Below are 24,816 nucleotides of genomic sequence, written 5' to 3' on the forward strand. Positions count from 1 at the left end.
CGTTGGAAAGGTCTTTCAATTACCTAACCAACGATGGGTCGGATGATGGATCAGGACATTGTTTACATACATTTTAATGAGATACGGCTACAAAAAAGTACATAAATATCACTTAAGTGGTTATAACTCGAGACAGGGTTGCCAGATCTTCAATGTTGTAGATTCGTTGGAAAGGTCTTTCAATTACCTAACCAACGATGTGTCGGATGATGGATCCGGACATTGTTTACATACATTTTAATGAGATACGGCTACAAAAAAAGTACATAAATATCACTTAAGTGGTTATAACTCGAGACAGGGTTGCCAGATCTTCAATGTTGTAGATTCGTTGGAAAGGTCTTTCAATTACCTAACCAACGATGTGTCGGATGATGGATCCGGACATTGTTTACATACATTTAAATGAGATCCGGCTACAAAAAAAGTACATAAATATCACTTAAGTGGTTATAACTCGAGACAGGGTTGCCAGATCTTCAATGTTGTAGATTCGTTGGAAAGGTCTTTCAATTACCTAACCAACGATGGGTCGGATGATGGATCAGGACATTGTTTACATACATTTTAATGAGATACGGCTACAAAAAAGTACATAAATATCACTTAAGTGGTTATAACTCGAGACAGGGTTGCCAGATCTTCAATGTTGTAGATTCGTTGGAAAGGTCTTTCAATTACCTAACCAACGATGTGTCGGATGATGGATCCGGACATTGTTTACATACATTTAAATGAGATCCGGCTACAAAAAAAGTACATAAATATCACTTAAGTGGTTATAACTCGAGACAGGGTTGCCAGATCTTCAATGTTGTAAATTCGTTGGAAAGGTCTTTCAATTACCTAACCAACGATGGGTCGGATGATGGATCCGGACATCGTTTACATACATTTAAGTGAGATCCGGCTTCAAAAAAGTACATAAATATCACTTAAGTGGTTATAACCCGAGACAGGGTTGCCAGATCTTCAAAGTTGTGGACTCGTTGGAAAGGTCTTTCAATTACCTAAATAACGATGTATAACATGATGATGTTTGGTTCAGTTTACTGCCATTTATTCATCTTCCGAAAATATGCGAAAACACATTTTTATACATAACTTTTGAACTACTTATCGAAACTTCAAACAATTCAATAGCACCGTATGGGACCCTAAACCAAGTCGAATGCGACTGGTTTGGTCAAAATCGGTTCAGCCAGTGCTGAGAAAACTGCGTGACATTATTGGTCACATACACACACACATACACACACACATACCCACACACATACACACACACATACACACACACATACACACACACATACACACAGACATTTGTTCAGTTTTCGATTCTGAGTCGATATGTATACATCAAGGTGGGTTTTCGAGCTTTTAATAAAAAGTTCAATTTTAGAGCAGGATTATAGCCTTACCTCAGTGAGGAAGGCAAAACAATATTTTCACTTGCAAACTATTCGGCTCAATTGGGTACTAAAGTCCTATGTAAATTTTTATGTATAACGGTAAAAAACACGATTGAAAACCATTTCTGATCACTTTTTTTCATTTTAATGCAATTTTTTTTTTTGACTAGACAACATTTTTTCGATGGATCAACTATGGTCCCCTTGGAACGAGCTGTCAAGTAGGACCTTTTCTGTCAAGAAGGACAGTGTAGTTATTTTTTAAAAATTGAATTAAAAATCCGTTTTAAATCCTTTGCGGTCGTTCAAAGGGTCATTGTACTCAGAAAAATAAGCTTTATCGCTGTAAACAATAATGTCAGCAATCTAAGCTTCATTTTAGGACCCAATTCGGCTCCTTCAGCAAACGTCAAACAACACTGAAAGTTCGACTATGGAAATTCTAAGAACATTTCTGAAGTTTTTTTTGAAAAGGTCCAATAAACAAAATTTTTAGTTTTTGCTTCTTAGGTGTTTTTTTAGAAACCCTTGACTCAAGGCGACTTTTTTAGTGACCGGGACCCGTGGTGTAGGGGTAAGTGTGGTTGCCTCTCACCCAGTCGGCCTGGGTTCGATCCCAGAAGGTCTCGGTGGCATTTTTCGAGACAAGATTTGTTGTCTGATCACGCCTTCCGTTGGACGGGGAAGTAAATGTTGGCCCCGGTCTAACCTAGAGGTTAGGTCGTTAGCTCAGTCCAGGTGTATGAGTCGTCTACCTGGGTCCTGTCTCGGGGAAGTCGCTGGTAGGCAGTTGGATTAACAATCCAAAAGTCGTCAGTTCAAATCTCGGGGTGGATGGAAGCTAAGGTGTAATAAAAGGTTTGCAATCGCCTCAGTGGCAATGCTGTAGAGCCTGAAGAGCGAATATTTATAATTTGATTCGATTTGGATTAAGTCTGCAGACTTTGCAGCAAATATTCATAACATTCAGTGTTAAATAATTTTGGACACCCCTAAAATAGAGTATTTTTTGACATATATTTCTTGTTTACACAAAATTGTATTTATTTACATTCGCAGTTTGAATTAAGTTCAGCCACATTCAGTTTAGTCAGTTTGTTTTTTATTCATATTGATATAAAAATGTTTTAAAATAGTGTTCCGCTCAACCTATAAGCTAGAAGGAATTATCATAATGGAAATCGAGGTGGAATATCTGGATCTAAACATCTGCATCGTTTGTCTGGAGGAAAAGCCCGACATGACCGCCGTAGAATTCACCGAAACGGCGCCCGATTTGCTGCCGAACGGTCCAGTCCTGGCAAAGCATTTATGGTTTCGGGTAAGATTATTTAAGTTATAATTTTTAAAACAATTATTTTTACAACCCACAAACTTACAGGAAGAAGACCTCCACTTCAAGTACGTTTGCCGCGATTGCTGGACCGTTGTCCGACAGTTTCACGAGTTTTATGTTTCCGTCGAAAGGACACACGCCGATGTGGCGGGTGTTGCGGTAGAAGGGGAACAACTGGCCATTAAATCGGAGGCATTCGTTGAAGAGCAACAATCGGAGCCATGCAATCAGGAGTTTGACGAACAGGATCAGCAGCAGCAAGAACTTTTGGAGCTGGAGGATGACGAAGAAACCATTGCCGTTGAGGTTGAGCACTGGGAGCAGAACTCTGCACTGACCGAATGCGAAGAAACAAGTTCGGACGATGAACCCGAGGAAGGCTTGACGATGGATATACAAAATGAAATGACGGTCAAACAGGAGAGCCTAACTGAAGCCGAGAAACTGGAGAAAATTTACCACAAACCGATTGCTGAAATCGAGGAAGAAGATGACGCTATTAGCAGACACTGTAAACTGGCTTGCGAGAGCTGTGACACGACGTTCGGCACGTTTGTGGAACTTAAAAGGCACTTTCGGCAGGTACACAACACTAAAGGCCACCTCGTATGTTGCAACCGGACGTTCCGGAAGCGCCTGAGACTCGTTGAACACGTCAGGAAGGTAAACGATCCGGATGCGTTCCACTGCACAATTTGTAACAAATCCTACAGCAACAGCACCGGGTTGAGTCTCCACATGACGACACTTCATGCCGCACCGGAAAAACTGCTGTTCAAGTGTGAACAGTGCGACAAGTCGTTTGCGAAGAAATTCCAGCTAAATGCCCATCAAGTGCAGCACGTTCCAGAAGAAGACAGGAACTGTGTCTGTCCACAGTGCGACAAGGCGTTTGCAACGGCGGCAAAGCTAAACGTACATATAAAGTTACGCCACCAACCTCAGAAAATCCACGTGTGCGATGTATGTGCCAAAAGCTTCAAAAGCAAGGTCCAGTTCGATCGACACTGCAAGGAACACGACGAGTCTTACCAAAAGGTACGGCTGCAGTGTAAAATTTGCTCTAAATGGTAAGTTAAACTTAAAATTATTTAACAAGATCACTATATTTGAATTCGAATTTAAATTTTCAACAGGTTAAAGAACGCGAGCAGCCTGCGCAAGCACCTGCAGCGTCACGACGGCGAAGGCCAATCGCACGAGTGTGGAATTTGTGGCAAAAAGGCGCCCAACATGCTCGCCCTGCAAAGTCACATCACGTTTGTGCACAAAAAGGAGAAGCTGTTCCAGTGCGAGCATTGTCCGAAGGCGTTCAAGCGACAGTTTACGCTTGCGGTTAGTAGCATTATTCTTCAGTCCTCGCAAATAGATATTCTCATATTATTGTCCTTAAAACAAACAGGAACACATGGCCACCCATACCGGAGAAGTGCTCTATCATTGCCCGTACTGCGTGAAAACGTTCAACTCGTCGGCAAACATGCACGCGCACAAGAAGAAACATCATCACCGCCAGTGGCAAGAAAGCAAACGGAGAAGCGAACTTGCATTATTCGGAAAGGTGGAACTGCAGGAAGCGAGCGATAGTTGATTGATGGTGGATGAATTGTGTGGCGAAATAAAAACCAACTCCTACACCCGGAATAACTTAACGACCATAACATCAACTGAGGCCGAGACAGACGTTCTACTTCCCCATCCGATGGAAGGCGATATGTCACATTTCAAGTTAGGTCCTGAAAATGTCTTTTTTTTTTCGTTCTTACCGAACTTCCTGTCAACTAAAACCCATTATTGAACTCTACTGATTGATTGCTTTCGTCCTATCTCTCGACTGCAACATAAATATGTTTTGCGAAAAAATCGATTTTTTGTTAATTCCGGTATTTTCTAAAGTTGCTTAAAAAAACTCGAGTTTGAGTAAAACTGTTTTGTTTTGGATACGTTGGCGGACGATGTTGACGAGTTGCTGGAAGACCTCCAACAAAGTCTGAAAATTGACAAATTGAAGGTACGAGTGATTACTTTCAACTTTCAACAGTAAGAATTTCGACCTGGTGGTGAAAGAACTGAAGCGTAACAACTTCAACTTCTATACATTTGATCCAGTTGAGAAGACCGCTGTTAAGATAGTTCTACAGGGCTGCAAAGACCGCCCAATCGCCGACCTGAAGGGACACCACTCGGGTGCCGGAATAACGCCAAGGGAGATAAAAGTGGTGCCAGCGTGGACGCTGCCGGTAGCGGTAATGCGGTCCAGCAAGAAGTCACCGGGAAAGATCTCTTCACCTTGCCGGAGTTTTTTTGCTTTCGCGGGGGATATAATGAAGCGGTTTCGGACTTGCCGTAACAAGGTGGAGCAATTTCTGGCCCTCGGAAAGCTAATGATTAAGCACATCTACATACAATAGATAAAAAAAACTATGATCTAGTTTAGGCTTTTTCTATTTCTATCCCCTTTCCTTTGCAAATTTAGTAAGTTTTCCTAATTTTTCGAAGTCTTGGCAATAATCGATCCAAAATGGATTCAGATTTGAAACACAGCTGAAAGGAACTCCAAAACTCTTTTATGTACAGAGAAACCTCTTTTTACGCGGTGGCGTTACGCTTTTTGATCGTAGATTTCTCTTGTACCATACAATATTTTTGCAAGCTTCAAAAACCGTTTTGTAGATTGAACAAAACCTACAAATTGCTTTTAAAGCATTGCAAAAATGTTGCGTCGTTCCAGAGAAATCGACAAATTAGAAAAAAGAGGTTAGTACTGCAAATGAACTTATTGTAACATGATTATACTCTAATAAAACCTGTTGGAGATTTAAGCTGTCCACTTGTCTGTGGTAGATTAGTAAACAAGAAGAAATGAGTAAACGCCCTTTAGCGTGTAGCTCAACTCCTGTCAGATATTTTCACTCTGCTGTTAACACTCTCGAATTAAACTTTGACAAACGTACACGCGGTTTTTATTTCTACTGCCGCTCCACCTTTTACAGGTTATGGGCCTGTTCGAACGCGTTTGTTCGAGTTAAAAAAAGTTTTCGCCGCGAGTTTTCGGAAGTTTCGCGATCGAAATGTCCACGGGCGGGAACGGAGCTGATGCTTCCGGGCGCGCTGCCACAAAGCAAACCCTGTCGAATCTGCCGCCGATGGAGCTTCTCATGGGCCGTGAAAACTGGCCGGATTGGAAGTTCGCCGTGCAGACGATGTTGGAGGTTGAAGGTCTTTGGGACGCAGTTGAACCGGCAGAAGGCGCCGTGGTCGACCCGGTGATGGACAAGTTGGCCAAGGGGCGGATCATCCTCATGGTCCACAAATCGAACTTCCACCACCTCAGGGGGGTGCAAACGGCGAAGGAAGCTTGGACGAAGCTCGAAAATGTCTTCGAGGATTCCGGATTGACTCGACGGATGGCGCTAATCAACAAACTGACGTCGACGAGGCTGGACAACAGCGAGTCGATGCAAGCGTTTGTGTCCGACATCCTGGATGCCGCACACCAGTTGCGCGGAATCGGCTTTGACGTGACGGACGAGTGGGTCGGATCGTTCCTGCTCAACGGATTGCCAGCATCGTATCGTCCAATGATTATGGCCTTGGAAAATTGCGGCCAAGCAATCACAGGGGATCTAATCAAGACGAAGCTGCTGCAGGAGGTGTCGTTCGCAAGCAACAAGGCGCACAAGAAGTCGACGAAAAGCCACCAGAGCAATCCACCCAGCAGTCACCCGAGCACATCCAAAGGACCGAAATGTCGGCGCTGCCACAACTACGGTCACATCGCTCGTGATTGCAAGATGAAGGAGCCGAAGAAGGACGGAAGTGCTAGGTGCACCGTGTTGTCGGCACTCAACGAGGAGGATGACAACTGGTACTTTGACTCCGGCGCATCGAACCATTTTTCGAAGTCGGACGCGATGCTGGAGGATCTTCAGCAGTATGGAGGCACCGTGGTTGCAGCCAACAGAGGGGCGATGAAGGTCGTGGCGAAGGGACGGATGCAGCTCACCCCGAAAAGTTGCCCGAATTCCCCGATCGTCGTAAATGACGTGCAAGTCATCCCGGAGCTGTCATCGAACCTGCTGTCAGTCAACCAGATCGTGAAGCGAGGCTGCACGGTAATCTTCAACTCCGCTGGAGTGAAGGTGCTGAACTCGGACGGTGACGTCATGGCAACTGGAACTCGTTACCGGGAACTGTTCAAGCTCGATCTGCGATCGCAGGAAACGAAGAGCGCACTCGCTTGCTCGTCTGCGGTTGGTCTCGAGGTCTGGCACCAGCGCCTGGGACACCTGAATTTGCCGAGCGTTCGAAAGCTAGCCAGTGGACTCGCCAACGGGATCAAGATCGTCGGAGCCGACAAGGAGGACTGCAAGGTGTGCCCGATGGGGAAGCACACACGACAGCCGTTCAACAAGAAGGGTTCGCGCGCTAACGGCATGCTCGATGTGGTTCACACCGACATCTGCGGACCGTTCGAAGTACCATCTATGGCTGGAAGCAGATACTACATCCTGTTCGTGGACGACCGTTCGCGGAAGATGTGGGTTTTCTTCCTGAAGACGAAGTCGGAGGAGGAAGTCTTGAGAAACTTCAAGGAGTTCCACCTGATGGTCGAACGCCAATCCGAGCGCAAGCTGAAGGTGCTGCGAAGTGACAACGGGAAGGAGTACGTGAACAACGGTATGAGAAGCTACCTGAAACAGCACGGCATCGTGCACCAGACGACGAACACCTACACCCCAGAACAAAACGGCATGTTCGAGCGCGGAAACCGCACAATTGTTGAGCGCGCTCGATGTCTACTGTTCGGAGCTGGACTGGAGAAGAAGTTCTGGGCGGAGGCCGTGGGCACAGCTGTTTACCTTCTCAACCGGTCTCCCACGCAAGGTCACGAATCGACGCCGGAAGAGGTTTGGACACGCAAGAAGCCGGATTTGTCGCACCTGAGAATCTTCGGCACCAAAGCGATGGTCCAAATCCCCAAACAGAAGCGACGGAAGCTGGACCCGAAGTCGCACGAGTGCATTTTTGTCGGCTACGACGAACACGTGAAAGGGTATCGGTTCTACGACCCGCAGTCACGGAAAGTCTTCAGCAGCCGCGAGGTCCGCTTCATCAATGAAGGCTTACTGGAGAAGCAGGAGGATCGACGTCAAGAGCTAGTGGTGCGGCTGGACATCGAACCGTACGTGCCGCCGACAGCAAGTGGTTCGCCGAATCGCTTCGTGGAAATCGACGACGCCGCCGAGAACGAGCTGGAGAATCCCGACACGGACCGTGTCCCGGATGTCGACAACAGCGAGGACGAGTTTCTCGGGTTCGAGGAAACAGCTGGCTCAGTGACCGACGTGACCTCCGTGCTCCCACCGCAATCATCTTCAAATCCTCCGTTGTCACCGGAGTTGAGGCGCAGCGGTCGGGAGCACAAACTTCCAGGCAAGTACGATGATTTCCATGTTTCGCTCAGAGGTTTGCCGCGTCCCAATCCCTTACAGGAGGTCGAACCAACCGATACCAGCGACGACGACGCCAGCGAGGACAACTCGTCGGAGGAATCCGATGACCCGGTCCCGCCGAGTCGCGACACGAGCTGCGTGGTGGCCACAGCCAGGAGTCTGGCAGTCGACGGCGATCCCTTGTCCCACAAGGATGCGCTGTCTCGAGAGGACTCTGCAAGCTGGAAGAAGGCCATGTTCGACGAGTACGAGGCGCTGATGGCGAACGATACCTGGACGCTGACGGAACTACCGAAGGGCAGAAAGGCATTTTCGCAGCGAAAGGGGGAAGACTATGACGAAACTTACTCGCCAGTCGTACGTCACAGTTCCCTGCGATATCTGTTCGCGCTCTCCGCCAGATATGACTTGTCGATGGACCAGATGGACGCCACAACCGCCTTCCTGCAGAGCGAGTTGGAAGAGGAAATTTTCATGGAGCAGCCACCCTGTTTCGAGGACCCGACCAGACGCAACCTGGTCTGCCGCTTGAACAAAGCGCTCTACGGATTGAAGCAGTCAAGTCGAGTGTGGAACGGAAAGTTGGATGCCGCACTGAAACGTTTTGGTCTGCATTCCTCGAAGTACGACCCGGATCGCCGACGGAAAGATACTGTTCGTCGCAATCTACGTTGACGACGTCGTGATCGTTTCCAATGACGAAGGGATAAAGAACGAGATCAAGGCCAAGCTGAGCAGCACATTCCGGATGAAGGACTTGGGACCGGCGGATGAGGCGGAGAAGATGAAACGAGTTCCCTACCCCGAAGCCGTAGGAAGTCTGATGTACCTGGCCACCTGTACCCGGCCGGACATCATGCACGCAGTGAACCAACTGAGTCGTTTCAACGCAAATCCTGGGCCGAAGCACTGGGAAGCAGTCAAACACCTGTTCTGGTACCTACGAGGCACGTGCGGGTTGAAGCTGCGTTACAGGAAGCACGGCAACACAAAGCTAGTCGGGTACGCCGACGCAAGCTGGGCATCGGATTTGGACGACCGGAAGTCAACAAGTGGCTACATCTTCATGCTGCAAGGAGGTGCAGTTGCTTGGAGCTGCAAACGACACCCGACTGTCGCGCTGTCAACCTGTGAAGCCGAGTATATGGCTCTGGCTGCCACTGTTCAGGAAGCTTCGTGGTGGCACGGATTGTTGACTCAACTGGGACGAAAGCAACCGATCGAGCTACGCTGCGATAACCAAAGCGCCATCTGCATCGCCAAGAATGGAGGTTACACGCCGCGTACCAAGCATATCGACATTCGTCACTGTGGGGCATAATATTGAGCAATCACTGTGAGGGCTCTACTGTCGTGTGCCAGGAGCGAGCTCTACTGCCTAATGTCACAACTGAGTGACACTCACTGTGAGAGCCAGTCTTTGGCTCTCAGCAAACGGTGGCTCTCACTCAACCGCGACGTGTGTCGGGCGAGCAAGCAATCGGCCTCTTTCGTACGACGGTGCTCGCGAGGTAAGCACACGCGCTGGGAGCTTCTCGTCTCGAGCCGGAAGCACAAATGGCGACCGTGACAGTGTTTTCTTTTTCGTTGACCATTCAGCGTAAAAGATTGTATCTTTACGAGAAGCTCCCACCTAAAAGAAAATCGTGTTGATTTAGTGTTGTGCCCAGAGAGAGCAGTGAAAATTAAGTGCCTGGAAAAAGGGGGACAGCTAATTCGTTTTCTTCAACCTCTTCCGAGGGTTTGTGTGCGCCTGTGTGCGTGTCAGGAAATCAAAGGATGCTGCGGCCGAGTACAAATTCAATTTCTGCAATTTTAAACATGTGTGTGTGTGAGTGTGTATAAGGGTGTGTGCGTGCGTATGTGTGCGTGTTAGGGACGCTGCGGCCGAGTACAAATTCAATTTGTAACTTTTAATATGTGTGTGTGTGAGTGTGTATGAGGGTGTGTGTGTGTGTGCGTGTTAGGAGATCAAGGGACGCTGCGGCCGAGTACAAATTCAATTTCTGCAACTTTTAACATGTGTGTGTATGAGAGAGTGTGTGTGGGCGCGAGTGTGTTGCGCAAGCTTGACCAAAACGATGAGCAAAATTCCGCAAACTCCAACGCTTGGGGCACGTTTAGCTTGTGCAACAAGCAGAAAACGGGTGGAATCCCGCAAACCCCAAGTGAGACGCTTGGGGCAGATCCTGCTTGTGTGGCGTTCCTCGGAGGAACGCCAACAAGTAGAAAACGGGTGGAATCCCGCAAACCCCAAGTGAGACGCTTGGGGCAGATCCTGCTTGTGTGGCGTTCCTCGGAGGAACGCCAACAAGTAGAAAACGGGTGGAATCCCGCAAACCCCAAGTGAGACGCTTGGGGCAGATCCTGCTTGTGTGGCGGTCCTCGGAGGAACGCCAACAAGTAGAAAACGGGTGGAATACCGTTAACCCCAAGTGAGACGCTTGGGGCAGATCCTGCTTGTGTGGCGTTCCTCGGAGGAACGCCAACAAGTAGAAAACGGGTGGAATCCCGTTAACCCCAAGTGAGACGCTTGGGGCAGATCCTGCTTGTGTGGCGTTCCTCGGAGGAACGCCAACAAGTAGAAAACGGGTGGAATCCCGTTAACCCCAAGTGAGACGCTTGGGGCAGATCCTGCTTGTGTGGCGTTCCTCGGAGGAACGCCAACAAGTAGAAAACGGGTGGAATCCCGCAAACCCCAAGTGAGACGCTTGGGGCAGATCCTGCTTGTGTGGCGTTCCTCGGAGGAACGCCAACAAGTAGAAAACGGGTGGAATACCGTTAACCCCAAGTGAGACGCTTGGGGCAGATCCTGCTTGTGTGGCGTTCCTCGGAGGAACGCCAACAAGTAGAAAACGGGTGGAATCCCGTTAACCCCAAGTGAGACGCTTGGGGCAGATCCTGCTTGTGTGGCGTTCCTCGGAGGAACGCCAACAAGTAGAAAACGGGTGGAATCCCGTAAACCCCAAGTGATACGCTTGAGGCAGATCCTACTTGTGTGGCGTTCCTCGGAGGAACGCCAACAAGTAGAAAACTGGTGGAATCCTGAAATTTCCAGGCGAATATGAAAGGATGTCCTTAAGCACAAGTGCGTTGATTTTCAATGATTCTCTGGGCAGGCACATCTACCACGGAAGAGTTTGTTCAAGGGTCTTAACAAATCTTTCTTACTTTGCCACAGAAAATGTCTGGCCGGTACGTACGTGTCCGCCCCGTGGACGATGAAGACGACGCTTCCGTCTCGTCCCGATCGTCAGACTCGGATACTGACGATTACTTCTCCCAATTCGATGATGACGAGGACTATCAGGAAACGTCCGAGAGTGACAGAAGTGGGGCCGAAGAGGAGATCATTGCGCCACCAGGAGTGGCAAGCGCAAGCGGAAGTGACCAAAACTCGCCCGGGGTCAACTCTGATGCTAATGGAGGAGAAACTTTGAAGGCGGTTGGCGACACCGAACATGACCAAGGCAATCATCGCAATCCACCAACGGACCTGGAGTCCAGGATCACCCAGATGGAAAAGACGCTGGCGACCATCGCAGCCGCGTTAGACAGCCCTCGTCCAACAGAGCAATGCGTCCTCCCAGGCGCACCACTGCAACCGCCGGCAAGTCCAGTCGTGCCAGCTGACGCAGGCCTTTCGAGGGCCCCGCAGGGAGCGCCTATCAGTCTGGAACACATTCCAAAGTTTCCGGACAACGTGCCAGCCAGCAAAATGTGGGCTGAACTCTTCACATACCTCGACCAGTTCAACATGGCGCTGTCGCTGAACAATGTAGAGGAGCCAAGGAAGAAGACTGAGCTGCTGTACCTGGCGCTGGGATCACAAACCCAAGAAGTGATCAGGGCGGCGGGTCTCCGCCCGAGTAATTATGATGATCCGAATTGCTACAACACGTTCGTGACTGAAATCGAGGCTTACTTTAAGTCTATGACTGACCCTACCGCTGAACTGCTGGAATTCAGTTCCCTGAAGCAAAGACCAGGCGAGTCTACAATACAGTTTTTCTCAAGAGTGACGGCTCGTGCCCGGCTTTGTGGTCACTCTGCCGACGAGGAGAAGCGTTACGTTCGAGTGCAGCTGCTTAAAGGAATGACCAACCAGGAACTCGCTGGTCAAGCCAGGACGCTGGGTTACGCAACAGAGCTTGTACTGCAAGCGGCTACCAGGAGCGAAGCCTTCGCAGCCACGCCGACGGCTGGGCCATCTAACGCTGTTATGGAGGTCAAAGGAAGTAAGCGTCCAGGACACCGAAGCTCGGACAGATCTAGCAGTGGAAAGGGCGATCGAGGTGGAAAGGGCGATCGTGGTGGAAAGTACGAACGCGGTGGAGGGAACGATCGAGGTCGGCCGCCCCCGGCCAAGCGATATCGCAACATGAAGTTCGAAGCAATTCCGAAGTGCTCCCGGTGCGGCCGTCGTAATCACAACGGTCTGGGGTGCCCGGCAATTGGACGCAAGTGCATCAAATGTGGACAGCCGGATCACTTCGCGGTCGTCTGCCGGGAGAAGGAAATCAGCAACGTCGATGACGATGTCGACGCCAACAAAGAACAGAAAGAAGAGGTATGAATTCTTAAAATATTCATTCTTATTCGGTTGAACTGTTATCATACTATTGTTTTGTCTTAATTTCTAATAAAATGGATAAAGTTATCCTTTGGTTTTGTTGAACTCTGGAATTGCATTTTGTTTTCCTTCCTTTCTGACAGATGGTCAACACCCTGACCATGGAAGATGTGTTGGTTGATTGCCAGATCGGCTCATCCAGACCAATCCAGTTCCTAATAGACACGGGAGCCGACGCAAACATCATCGGTGGCAAAGACTGGCTTGAGTTACAGAGCGATTCGGAAAAGGGACTGGTTGTGTTCAACGGGTTGAAGACGACGGGCTGGACAAGCTTGCGAGCGTACGCCGCAGAGAACCCCCTGAAGGTCGAATGTCGGTTCCGCGCGACCATTTCTACCTGTGACCGTGATAATAACACCCAGGCGGAAGCCGAATTTGTCGTGGTGCCAAGAGGACAGCGTTCGCTCGTGGGGCGAAGCACCGCAGCTGACCTATCCTTGTTAAGAATCGCGCCAACTGTGAACGCTTGTGAATCTGCTTACTCGGAAGGTATCTTCCCGAAAATGCCAGGTGTGAAAGTCAGATTCAGTTTGGACGAGTCGGTACCGCCGGAAAGGAACGCATACTACAACGTTCCGGCAGCGTTTCGCGACGCGGCAAGATTAAGGCTGCAGGAGATGGAAAACCGTGGGATCATCGAAAAGGTCACCACCGCGCCGAACTGGATAAGCGGCATGTCCGCCGTTGCTAAAGGTAACACAGCTAGTTCTTGGATTGGGCGGCCCGTCCTTCAACACCGTTCTTCTTTTTTTCTTTTATTTAAAGGGAAGGATGACTTCCGTCTTGTGGTCAACATGAAGGGCCCCAATAAGGCCATCAAGCGGGAGTATTTCCGACTTCCCCTGATCCAGGAAATGAAGTCCAAACTAAGCGGAGCTAAAGTCTTCACGAAGCTTGATCTGACCAGCGCCTTTTATCATCTCGAGTTGGCCAAGGAGTCCAGGGACCTAACCACTTTTCTGTCGGAATGTGGGATGTACAGATTCACTCGTTTGATGTTTGGCGTCAACTGCGCCCCGGAGGTTTTCCAGCGTGAAATGATGCGGATTTTCAAAGAGATTTGCAACGTAATTATCTATATCGACGATATTTTGATTTACGGCGAGAGTCTGGAGGAGCTGCACAAGACGGTTTCGGAGGTGCTTCGAGTGCTAAGGGCGAACAACTTGACTCTCAACGAGGCCAAATGCGAATTTGATAAGGTGCGTGTGAAGTTCTTGGGTCATGAGTTGGACGAGAATGGCTTTCACATTGATGAGGCCAAGATCAAGCACATCAACCAGTTCCGTCAGCCAAAAACCTCATCTGAGCTCCGAAGCTTCCTTGGTCTAGCCTCGTTTGTTAGCCCTTACATTCAAAACTTCGCTGAATTGACAAGCTCGCTGTGGAAGGTCGCGACAACGAAGACCTGGAAGTGGGAAGCGGAGCAATCTGCGGCTTTTGAGGCAACGAAATCGCGCATCGCCGACTGTACGCTAGCGCTGGGCTACTTTTGCGAATCGGACAGAACCGTTCTCTACACGGACGCATCCCCGGTAGCGCTTGGGGCGGTTTTAGTGCAGGAGAATTCGGAACGAACCCCACGGATCATCAGTTTTGCATCGAAAGCGTTGACGCCAGCAGAAAGACGATACGCCCAGAATCAACGAGAAGCATTGGGCGCGGTCTGGGCGGTTGAATACTTCTCGTATTATCTGCTGGGAAGAAGTTTCACCTTGCGTACAGACGCAAAAGGTGTCGCTTTCATACTGAACAGGTCAAGGGAAGACTCGAAGCGAGCACTAACGCGTGCGGACGGCTGGGCGTTGCGTCTCAGCCCATACAGAATCACGGTCGAGTACGTCGAGGGTAAGTTTAACATCGCTGATCCGTCATCTCGACTATACGAAGGCCTAGACGATCCCTTTGACGAGTCCGCCAATCCCTGGGAAATCGCAGCAATCGAATCCAGCAACGCCGGATTCCTGACAGAAGATGCGATTAAGATCGCAACCGCACAGGATCCTACGTTGACCAAGGTGATGCGTGCTCTCGAGACCGGAGATTGGCCTAAACAGTTGCGCAGATTTCAAGCAGTCGGTGATGACCTTCACGTGAAGAATGGTTTGCTAATCAAGACAGGATGCGTCGTCATGCCGGAGTCACTGCGGAATCAAACTCTGGAAGTGGCGCACGAGGGTCATCCATCATCAGCAAAGCTGAAAAGCATTTTGCGAGCTCGCGTCTGGTGGCCAGGGATGGCAAAGGAGGCTGAGGATTGGGCCGAGTCATGTGCAACGTGCGTGACCAACGGACGACCAGAAAAACCTACACCGATGGAGAGAATCGCTATTCCATCTGCCGTGTGGGACACAGTTGCCCTCGACTTCAATGGACCGTATCTGAAATTTGGAGGTATCTACATACTTCTGCTAGTCGATTACAGATCGCGGTACTTGATCGCTCGAGGTGTTAAATCGACCAGCTTCGACTGCACCAAAAAGGTCCTCGACGAGATTTTTGACAGAGAGGGGTTTCCAAAGAACATCAAATCGGACAACGGCCCCCCCTTCAATGGCGAAGATTATAAACGTTACTGCACGGACCACGGAATCAATGCCATCTTCTCAACACCGCTGTTCCCTCAGCAAAATGGTATGGTGGAATGCTATATGAAACTCGTGAATAAGGCCATGGCCTCCGCTGTAGCGAACCAAACGAACTACATGGTTGAGTTGCAGGCCGCGATTAAAGCTCACAACTCCGCTCAGCACGCCGTGACAAAGGTTCCTCCAGAGGAGGTTATGAATGGACGCAAGATACGCCGGGGACTACCATTGCTGGACAGCACCGTTGCGCGCAACGATGAGCTCATCGAGGAGCGCGATCAAAGAGCGAAGCAGATGGCGAAACACCGTGAGGACAACCGTAGGGGTGCCAGGGAGTGCCGCGTAATGCCTGGTGATACCGTGGTCGTCGAAAGGCAAAACCGTGTCAAAGGCGACAGTCGGTTCGATCCGACCAGATACACTGTCCACAAGCAGTCAAACGGGAACCTCGTGTTGTCGGACGAGAAAGGTAAGCTCCTTAAGCGACATGTATCGCTCACTCGGAAGGTGAAGGTCTGGCGGGATCCGAAGTCTGGTTCTAGGTTGCCAGGACCGATGCCACAGGAACCGACCGTACAGTTGCAGCCTTCTGAAACGCTAGAAGAACAGGCGGATGTCCAGACGCGCTCAAAACGAGCCACAAAAGTTCCAGCTTATCTCCAGGATTACGTCCGCCTGATCGAAATGGAATACGGGAAGTAATTATTTCGCACCAATTTCTATCCTCTTTGAATTAAACTATACTTTGATTGAACTTTTCTTACATTTCTCTGGTTGACCGACAGAATTCCTTCATTTTTTTTTAATAAATACATAAATAGCAAGCCGTGAGTTTATTTTTAAATGACGAAGGGGGATGTGGGGCATAATATTGAGCAATCACTGTGAGGGCTCTACTGTCGTGTGCCAGGAGCGAGCTCTACTGCCTAATGTCACAACTGAGTGACACTCACTGTGAGAGCCAGTCTTTGGCTCTCAGCAAACGGTGGCTCTCACTCAACCGCGACGTGTGTCGGGCGAGCAAGCAATCGGCCTCTTTCGTACGACGGTGCTCGCGAGGTAAGCACACGCGCTGGGAGCTTCTCGTCTCGAGCCGGAAGCACAGTCACCATTATATCCGTGACGCCCTCGACAAGAAGATCGTGCAGCTGACCTACGTCAGCACGGACGAACAGACGGCGGACGGCCTGACAAAGTCTCTGGAACGGATCAAGCTGGAGCGCAACCGATCAGCGATGGGGATCAGCGGATCAGCTTAAGGAGGTGTGTTGGAGATTTAAGCTGTCCACTTGTCTGTGGTAGATTAGTAAACAAGAAGAAATGAGTAAACGCCCTTTAGCGTGTAGCTCAACTCCTGTCAGATATTTCACTCTGCTGTTAACACTCTCGAATTAAACTTTGACAAACGTACACGCGGTTTTTATTTCTACTGCCGCTCCACCTTTTACAAAACCGAATTAAATTGAAGATGGATACCTGAAATCACAATTAAAATACAAAGCAACCTCGTGGCTGCGCTGCACACGATCAAATTCACGTGAGCAACTCTCTACCAAAACCGGAAATGGATTTTATTTGATTTTTTTTTTATTTGGCTCAAATTTGGGGGGGGGGGCCTTCCCTATGACCAAAGAAGCTATTTTGTGTCATTGGTTCACCCATACAAGTCTCCATACAATTTTGGCAGCTGTTCATACAAAAATGGTACGTAAATATTTTAACAGCTGTAACTTTTGAATTAATTTTCCGATCAATTTGGAGTTTCGGCAAAGTTGTAGGTATTGTTGAGGATGAGGACTGTTAAGAAAAAATAGCCGGACGGAAACAAAATTACCGATTTTTTAATTATCTTTTTTTCCACAAAAACTAATTTCCTAAAATACGTTTTTTTTTTATTTTGGAGATTTTTTTATATGTTTTAGGGGAGTGACATTTCTAAAAAAAATGTTAATTCAGAAAATTTTCTATAAAAGAGACTGAGAGACATTGAAGATTGGACCTCTGGTTGTTGAGATACAGCGACTTAAAGAAAAAGAAACAGGAAAATTCTGGAGCAACACGAGAAAAGGGCGGAAAAGCATTTTGACAGCTGGAACAATTTTGCAAATTCCGAGCCAACAGGTAACTTTTTCACAAAACTCGGAATGTAAATCAATAGCTGGCCTACCCAGCTACATTTTAACACTGCGGGTTTTGTTAAATAGTTATTTGTTGGCTCGGAATTTGCAAAATAGTTCTCGCTGTTCAATTGCTTATGCGCCCTTTTCAAATGTTGCTCCAGAATTGAAGTTTCTAAGCCTCACCCAAACAACCCACCATTTTCTAATATAGATATCTCCGATATCTCAGCAACCAATGGTCCGATTTTCAATGTTAAAATATGAAACATTCGTGAAATTTTCCGATCTTTTTGAAAACAATATTTTCAAAAAAAAAATAAATCAAGACTAACATTTCAAAAGGGCGTAATATTGAATGTTTGGCCCTTTTAAAATGTTATTCTTGTTGTCTTTTAGACAATTTTATAGAAAATTTTCTGAATAAAAAAAATATTTTTGGAAATGGTCACTTATGGTCACTATTTTTTAAAAACGAAAAACTACAAATATTTCGCTAAAATCAAACTTTCAGTGGCTATATCTTGAAAACGGAGCCCTTTATCAAAAAAACTGTAAAGTAAAAAAAAACAAAAACAATAGTTGCGGGTTTTTGTCTCCTAAAACATATAAAAAAAATCTCGAAAATAAAAAAAATACGTATTTTGGGAAACTGAGTTTTTGTAAAAATAAGTTAATTAAAAAATCGGATTTTTTTTCCTTGTACCTATTTTTTCTCAATAGTCCTACAACATTGCCGAAGACACAAAATTGATCAGAAAATTCACTCAAAAGTTACAGCTGTTTAAATATTTACGTACCATTTTTGTATGGACAGCTGCCAAAATTGTATGGAGACTTGTACGGGTGAACCAATGACACAAAATAGCTTCTTTGGTCATATGGAAGGCCCCCACAAAATTTGAGCCAAAACAAAAAATTCAAAAAAATAAAATGGTAGAAATCGGCCGATTTCGTAGCTCGTATTTGCTCACGTACAAATTGAACTGATTCTTCTGCTGCTGGTAGCCAAGCCAATAAGGATTAATAAGGAAAAAATGCTTTCTTCTCGAAATTACAACGCAAAAAAAAATTGATAAAATTGATCATCACTCTAAATTGCTCTATATTGAATTCAATTTAACGAATTTTATCCCCAGAATGAATCAGCACATGCCGGTTGTATCCTTCTTGAAGCTGCTGAAGAAATTTTTGTTCGAAATCGATTGTAGCTCAACATTTTTACAATTTTGTGATGCAGTCATTGACTAGCTGGTTGACAATGACTGACTGACTGGTTAATGATGGTTTTCATAACTATTTCAAGGAATAGGAAAATCGTTACTAACAAGTATCTACACGTGTCTAGGGTACTGTTCTGAACAACTTGCAGGAGGAGTTTTGTCAATATATTGTCATCAACCCTAGAAATTTGTTACATGGATTGAGACGAATGATACTAAATAATAAAAGAATAGACATGACGCAAACTAAATTATTCGGGATAAAAATGGTTAATATAACATTTATTTCTTTGAGAAATGTATTTAATAAAGATTTTGATTGTTATCCATTGCCAGCCAGCTTGCGCAGCATCCTTTGCACCTCCGCTCGAATCCTCTTAGTTCCGGTAAGCTGTGGCGCCGGTCTTATTCCCACTTTTATACTCTGGACAGCGCCGGAAAAGGGAGCGCTAAGCTTCCTAATGCAATACGTTGCCCCGAAGGCAAACTGGTGACACGCGGTGTATTTAACGTTCAGCGATTCGTCGTTGGGGTTGATCAGCTCGGCGAAGAATTCGAATCTGCCGGCAGCACCGTCAAAGTGCTCCAAGCGAAGCTGGATCGAGTTGGGCCGTTTGAGTTCGATTCCGATGCGCCACTGCGTTCCGGTTTTATCTTTGAAGAATTTCTCCACTTGGTTTGTTGGAGCATTTTGCTTTGGGAATTCTTCCGTGGCTTCGGAAAAACGCTCGATTTGGAAAAAGACCGCGTCGAATGTGTTGTCGGATCTGAAGAGATTTGATTTTGTTGGTAAAATTATTGTGTTATTGTGAGATTAAAGAATATTACGGTTTGCTGATCAGCTCCTGATACAACTTTGAACACTGCAGGTGATATTTGAAGTTGGTTGGTCTGATGCTCACAGTCAGAGCTTGAAACGGATCCACTTCTGAATGTAGCGTTAGCATGTGCGTTGCAGAAGTCGAAGCTACGCTGAAAATTTCCAAGACTTTTCGAAATTTGATGTGTGGTTTTTCAGCGTCAATTTTCACCTCGTATCTATAAAACATGATTTGTTAATTGGTTGTAATTTGTGTAGCTTATATTCAGATTACCTTCCAGGGATTCCCGATTTCAGAGATAGACTGAATGCACAAAAGTTAGGATTACTGGCTCCACGAAACTTGTGATATTTTGGGAAGAAGTTGATCTTCCACCGATTACCAAAGTTGTCGAAAATCTTGTTTGTGTAGACATAACGGAAGTTTCCAGAAGGTTTAGGATTCACCTCCATTGGAAAGACTTCCAGTTCATAAATTTCGCGCGGTTCAGGTTCATTCATCTGGTCCAACTCGTCGACGGTTGCTTGAAGCAAGGCTTTGATATCCTTTCGATTTTTGATCAGATTTTTCAAATTATGACCCTCAATCTCCGCTACAGTTGATTTGATCTTATCGATGTTGGCTTGCAGGACATTACTGAAGGTAAAATATTTCTCCGCCAGCTCTCCGCTGATGTTCTTCACGGTTCCAAGCCCGTTGAATCCGTCGACCAAGTCCATGTACTCGTACAGTTTGTCCATCGCCTGTGCCAAATCTGCTCGAATACTATCAATGCTGACGAAGGAATGCTTCGCGTGGTCAGCATCTTTCGCCAGGCACTGCTTGCACACGCAAACCTCACAGTCCGTACACAGCATGGTCAGTAGTTGATCATGGTCCTCACAGGAATACAACTTGCACTGGTCCCTAAGCACGTTCCGCTGAATCTGACCGCGACACGTGGGACATCCTGCCGAACTTTCACAGCGCATGATGCACGCAAAGCATAGCATTTTCTTGCAGGTCGTACAAAAAACCGGATTTTTGGCGTCATCCTGGCAAACGACACAATCCGTGTCCGCCAGGGATAGTTCCACCGGAAAGTACAACGCCGACATGTTACTTTTTCGTTTTGCCATTTCACTATCTAGAACAAACCCGGGATTCTTTAGTTTGTTATCGTTTTTTTGCGGTCTCTTTCACTTTTGCTGATTCTTCAAACAATTAGTCACTCCCTATATGCATCCGGCGACAATATCACGTCTCAACTAAACGCTCCAGCTGAACTGACCATATTTTGCAAAAGAGCGTTTACGACTTTATCAGCAATAGCCAATCAAAAGAAGGAACAGCTTTGTTTGGGTTACAGAAAACTGCTGCGACAGCAAAGATTTTCTCGAAGACCAACTCAAAACTGCTCGTGGCTTGGATATTCGTTATATTTTGATCTGTGCTGGAAACAAATATTTCAAAATCCTAATTAGTTTGTTCATTTCAAGAATGGTTCACGCAACATTCGAGCTAAAAAAATATTCAAGAATTAAATATTTAAAAAAAAAAAAAATTAAACCGTCACCATTAAAATACGATCCCCAAAACTCACCAAAACTATTAACCATGCACTTATTTCAAACCGCAATCCTGTACACTGCACCGAGAAGGCCCGGAAGTAAATTCACAAATAAACAAACTTACCAATTCCAAACTAACTGCGGACAACTGCAAACTGCAGTTGCGTTCTCGTGAATGGTTCCAGATGGACTGTGGCTGGCTGACTGGCTATAGTGATTCACGATCGAAAGCGTGAGGACCAACGCGATCGGGCTTTGCATGCAAGTTGCATCGAAGTTGTGGCCGGGTGTAGTATACTTGCAGGAGCTGATTAAGATTTAAAAATTTGGTGAGACACGTGTTGTGTGAAAATGAAAGGAAGGAATTTGCCAGTTTAGTGTTACCATACGTACTCTTTTTCAGCCGAAAAAAATGAGTACTTACACGATTCCCAGGTTTTAAGATCAGTGCTCCGAGTGATATGACTTAACCTCGAGCTAGTTAGAATAATATTGTTTTAATTTGGTTTGCATATTTATAGACTTAAAATGCTCACCATTTGAATGAAAAAGTGTATCAAAATGCATTATTCACTAGGTTTTTTGGCCAAATTTTCCCTAGTTTTTGTTTTATTGAATTTGAAGAACCTTCAGTTACCAAGCAGTTATTGAAAAGGAAATAGTTGCAAGATCACCAAATCTCTATGAACCAGTTATTCACACACGTTGTAAAATTGTTAATTCGATAAATAAAATGAATTGCATTGAATTTGCAATAAACTTCAACAAAAAAATGCATTATACACGTGTTCAGTTTCTAAAATTTTGAAATATTGACGGAAAAAAAATGCAAGAAAAAACCTTTGCGGTGCTGTACATTGAATTTTATAAAAAGAAATCAAAATATTTTATAACGACCCCAAACTTGGTAAAATGCATGTCAGATGGTTCTCATTTGCACATTAACCGAGAATTGACTTTTTCAATTTTCAATACAGCGTTATGTTTTTAAAATTCGAAAAGGAAAATTGAAAATTAATACACTAAATCCCCGATGGATAGACACTAACTGTTGCCAAACTAACGGGGTCACTTTTTAGTTTGACAACCCTTTTACACGGCGTTCACACACACTACCAAACGTTTGTTTTGATAGTGTGCGTGAGCACCGTGTAAAAATGATAGTTCGTCACTTTTTAGTTTGACTTTGACCAACCAACGAGGTACAAACTAAAAAAGTGTCAAACGAAAAAGTGACCAACCACCGGGGGTTGAGTGTATATCTGATCGATCAATTCGTAAAAAAGTTAAAGGTTTTGTAAATTCGACTATGAAAAAAAAATGATTTCATGAATTACCTTTGTAGAAAATGCGTTTTTCAATCCCATCATTGGAACGCCATTATTTTGTTTAAAAATGTACAAAAATGAAAATAGTGATTTTTCAGCAATTCAGCAAAATAATAAAAAAAATATGTTAAATGTCAGCAGCATGTCAGCAAAATGACAAAAAAAAGTTAAATGTTTTTCCTAAATTGACATAAATCATCATAAAATAGTACTTTTTGTGGGATTTAAAACATTTTACCATTAGGGGAGAGTGGGGAGACTTGATCCCCGGGGACACTTGATCCCAAGCCTGTATCTCGTCAGCATGTGGGTAAAACAATTAGCTTTGTTCTAGAAAGTTGTGCGAAATTAACTAAAACTCATTGTAGAAAACAAAGAAAAAAATTAAAAAATGTTTAGATTGAGTTACACACATTTTTCTAAAAAGTGCTGCAAAAAACTTCCAAGAGATCTTTTTTCTTTGTTTTGATAAGTATAGAAAACACTCAAAAATTATTCAAAAAAATATGTTTTATACATGAATTGTTTGATTAACTTATAAACTACGAAACCCTTACGCATTTGACGTTAAATTTATCGTCATACTATTTTTACAATTAATTGTTTAAAAAAGTGCGTTTAGGGAGACTTGATCCCTGCATTTTTACAGTCACTGGAATCAGCCTCAAGATTAATTAATTGGGCTGGGTTTTCATACATAGTTTCCTTTAGTATAGTTGTACATAACTTACTGCAGTTTGAACCATTTGTCAAAAGTTTTGAAAACAAAAATTACCAGCTTTTGTAAACATGCTCAATTTTGACCTGAAAAAGAAAATTTTAAGTTTTTCAATATTTTGCATGCTAAACTTGTTATATTTTGAACACAAACGTTTAGGTTTAATGTGAAATTGCTGTAACTTATAGAAAAATTAAAGTTTGGATGAATAAGAAACATTTTGCTTAAGATTTCTTCAAAATGTTGAAAGGGGGATCAAATTACCCCCAACATTTCGAAAATGCCGGTTTAAAATATTTTTTTTAAAACGCTTGGCATGATTCGAAGAGTTTATCTGATGAAATACCCTTATCAGCCAAGCATAGTTGAATGTTTTAGCTTTCAATTTATGCAAAATGTTCATAGTTTTGTGAGAAATTGACAGAGTTATGTGCGATACAAAAAAAGGGGATCAAGTCTCCCCACTCTCCCCTACTGAATTTAGGTAACTTTTATTTTTTTTAAAGAAAAAGTGATTGATTTCTATTCCAATAATCGTTTTTTTTATTTCCCCTTTGATTTTTCATGAATTGAATGATTGGAAAGCTCCACTGTGGCTTCGTTACCATTTGTTTAACACTGCAACGCCCAACGCATGTCCAACTTACACAGACGCCCAAGCCTCCCAAAAAAGGTGGAACGGTAACTTTAACTCGCTGGTTCTTCGGCATAACTCAACCAATCGGGATGATTCTTGTTTCCAGTGATTTGTAAGAATGTCTAGATGATCTTAAAATTTTGCAGAACTTGATTTGAACAAATCTGTAATTTCTGCGACCGAAAACATCGTTCCACCTTTTTTAAAACGACTGCCTCCGCGGAATTTTTGGCGATTTTTTTTTACACGGGAAAAAAAAAGTTGGAACGATGTTTTGATCGCAAAAATTACAGATTTGATCAAATTAAGTTCTGCAAAGTTCTAGAATCATCTAGACATCCTAACAAATCACTGGAAAGAAGAATCATCTTGATTGGTGGAGTTATGCCGTAGAACCATTGAGTTGAAGTTACCGTTCCAACTTTTTTGGAGCCTTGGGCGTTGGAATTTAAAAAAAAAATGCCAACAGTTTCAACGCTTTTTCACATTTTTGCATATATTTTTGGTTTATATATTAAAAAGCACTCTATTTATGGTATTTTTATCAAATAAAAATCAAATCAAATACTCTGTTTCTAATTGCTGGAACAGAATCTGATTAAAATATGAATAACTTTTATTATCGTGTATATATACTAGGGTGCCCAGAAAAAATAACCTTGCTTCACGATATGGCCTTAGGCGGGGACAATCTTTCTGTAATCCGTAAATTAAAAGTGTCATGCGTTATGGCCTTAGTGAACAACAACGGTCTAACTATTTCTTAGCTGGGTAATTCTCCGCCAACTCACACAGCAGTTGCCCCGACCCCTCTTCGATTTGCGTGAAACTTTGTCCTTAGGGGTAACTTTTGTCCCTGATCACGAATCCGAGGTCTGTTTTTTGATATCTCGTGACGGAGGGGCGGTACGACCCTTCATTTTTGAACATGCGAAAAAAGGTGTTTTCAATAATTTGCAGCCTGAAACGGTGATGAGATAGAAATTTGGTGTCA

The 24,816-nt window shown here is 45.1% G+C and overlaps 4 protein-coding genes across 5 annotated transcripts; 3 read left to right on the forward strand and 1 right to left on the reverse strand.

Moving 5' to 3' along the window:
• The first annotated feature begins 2,467 nt into the window (after positions 1-2,467).
• Positions 2,468-4,392, forward strand: LOC120423778 (transcription factor grauzone-like). Its single transcript, XM_039587697.2, has 4 exons — positions 2,468-2,733; positions 2,794-3,818; positions 3,885-4,083; positions 4,151-4,392. Exons 1-4 carry the CDS (start codon positions 2,587-2,589, stop codon positions 4,337-4,339), a joined length of 1,560 nt encoding a protein of 519 aa, XP_039443631.1. The 5' UTR covers positions 2,468-2,586; the 3' UTR covers positions 4,340-4,392.
• A 6,998-nt stretch (positions 4,393-11,390) lies between these two features.
• LOC128093345 (uncharacterized) lies at positions 11,391-12,873 on the forward strand. The gene has a single exon (XM_052709829.1). The coding sequence runs from the start codon at positions 11,722-11,724 to the stop codon at positions 12,778-12,780; it is 1,059 nt and encodes a 352-aa protein (XP_052565789.1). The 5' UTR covers positions 11,391-11,721; the 3' UTR covers positions 12,781-12,873.
• A 371-nt stretch (positions 12,874-13,244) lies between these two features.
• Positions 13,245-16,401, forward strand: LOC128093344 (uncharacterized protein K02A2.6-like). Its single transcript, XM_052709826.1, has 2 exons — positions 13,245-13,533; positions 13,606-16,401. Exons 1-2 carry the CDS (start codon positions 13,344-13,346, stop codon positions 16,128-16,130), a joined length of 2,715 nt encoding a protein of 904 aa, XP_052565786.1. The 5' UTR covers positions 13,245-13,343; the 3' UTR covers positions 16,131-16,401.
• Positions 16,402-19,011: 2,610 nt separating this feature from the next.
• LOC120423788 (uncharacterized) lies at positions 19,012-21,339 on the reverse strand. Of its 2 annotated transcripts, none has more exons than XM_039587706.2 (4): positions 21,172-21,339; positions 19,863-21,021; positions 19,597-19,806; positions 19,012-19,535 (listed from the first exon to the last, which is right to left on the reverse strand). In XM_039587706.2, exons 2-4 carry the CDS (start codon positions 20,705-20,707, stop codon positions 19,091-19,093), a joined length of 1,500 nt encoding a protein of 499 aa, XP_039443640.1. In that variant the 5' UTR covers positions 20,708-21,021; positions 21,172-21,339; the 3' UTR covers positions 19,012-19,090. The 2 variants fall into 2 exon arrangements, with proteins under 2 accessions (XP_039443640.1, XP_052565788.1); XM_052709828.1 differs by having other exon boundaries at positions 21,264-21,325.
• Positions 21,340-24,816: the final 3,477 nt, after the last annotated feature.

This window comes from Culex pipiens, chromosome 3 (genome assembly GCF_016801865.2).
Source record: "Culex pipiens pallens isolate TS chromosome 3, TS_CPP_V2, whole genome shotgun sequence".
NCBI classification, from domain to species: domain Eukaryota; kingdom Metazoa; phylum Arthropoda; class Insecta; order Diptera; family Culicidae; genus Culex; species Culex pipiens.

Coding starts and splice junctions, on each gene's coding strand:
- LOC120423778 (XM_039587697.2), top strand. CDS start 2,587: ATGGAAATCGAGGTGGAATATCTGGATCTAAACATCTGCATCGTTTGT. Junction 2,734..2,793: donor CAAAGCATTTATGGTTTCGG/GTAAGATTATTT, acceptor ACAAACTTACAG/GAAGAAGACCTCCACTTCAA. Junction 3,819..3,884: donor TGTAAAATTTGCTCTAAATG/GTAAGTTAAACT, acceptor AATTTTCAACAG/GTTAAAGAACGCGAGCAGCC.
- LOC128093345 (XM_052709829.1), top strand. CDS start 11,722: ATGGAAAAGACGCTGGCGACCATCGCAGCCGCGTTAGACAGCCCTCGT.
- LOC128093344 (XM_052709826.1), top strand. CDS start 13,344: ATGCCAGGTGTGAAAGTCAGATTCAGTTTGGACGAGTCGGTACCGCCG. Junction 13,534..13,605: donor CATGTCCGCCGTTGCTAAAG/GTAACACAGCTA, acceptor TTTTATTTAAAG/GGAAGGATGACTTCCGTCTT.
- LOC120423788 (XM_039587706.2), bottom strand. CDS start 20,707: ATGGCAAAACGAAAAAGTAACATGTCGGCGTTGTACTTTCCGGTGGAA. Junction 19,807..19,862: donor AAATCGGGAATCCCTGGAAG/GTAATCTGAATA, acceptor CATGTTTTATAG/ATACGAGGTGAAAATTGACG. Junction 19,536..19,596: donor CAGGAGCTGATCAGCAAACC/GTAATATTCTTT, acceptor AAATCTCTTCAG/ATCCGACAACACATTCGACG.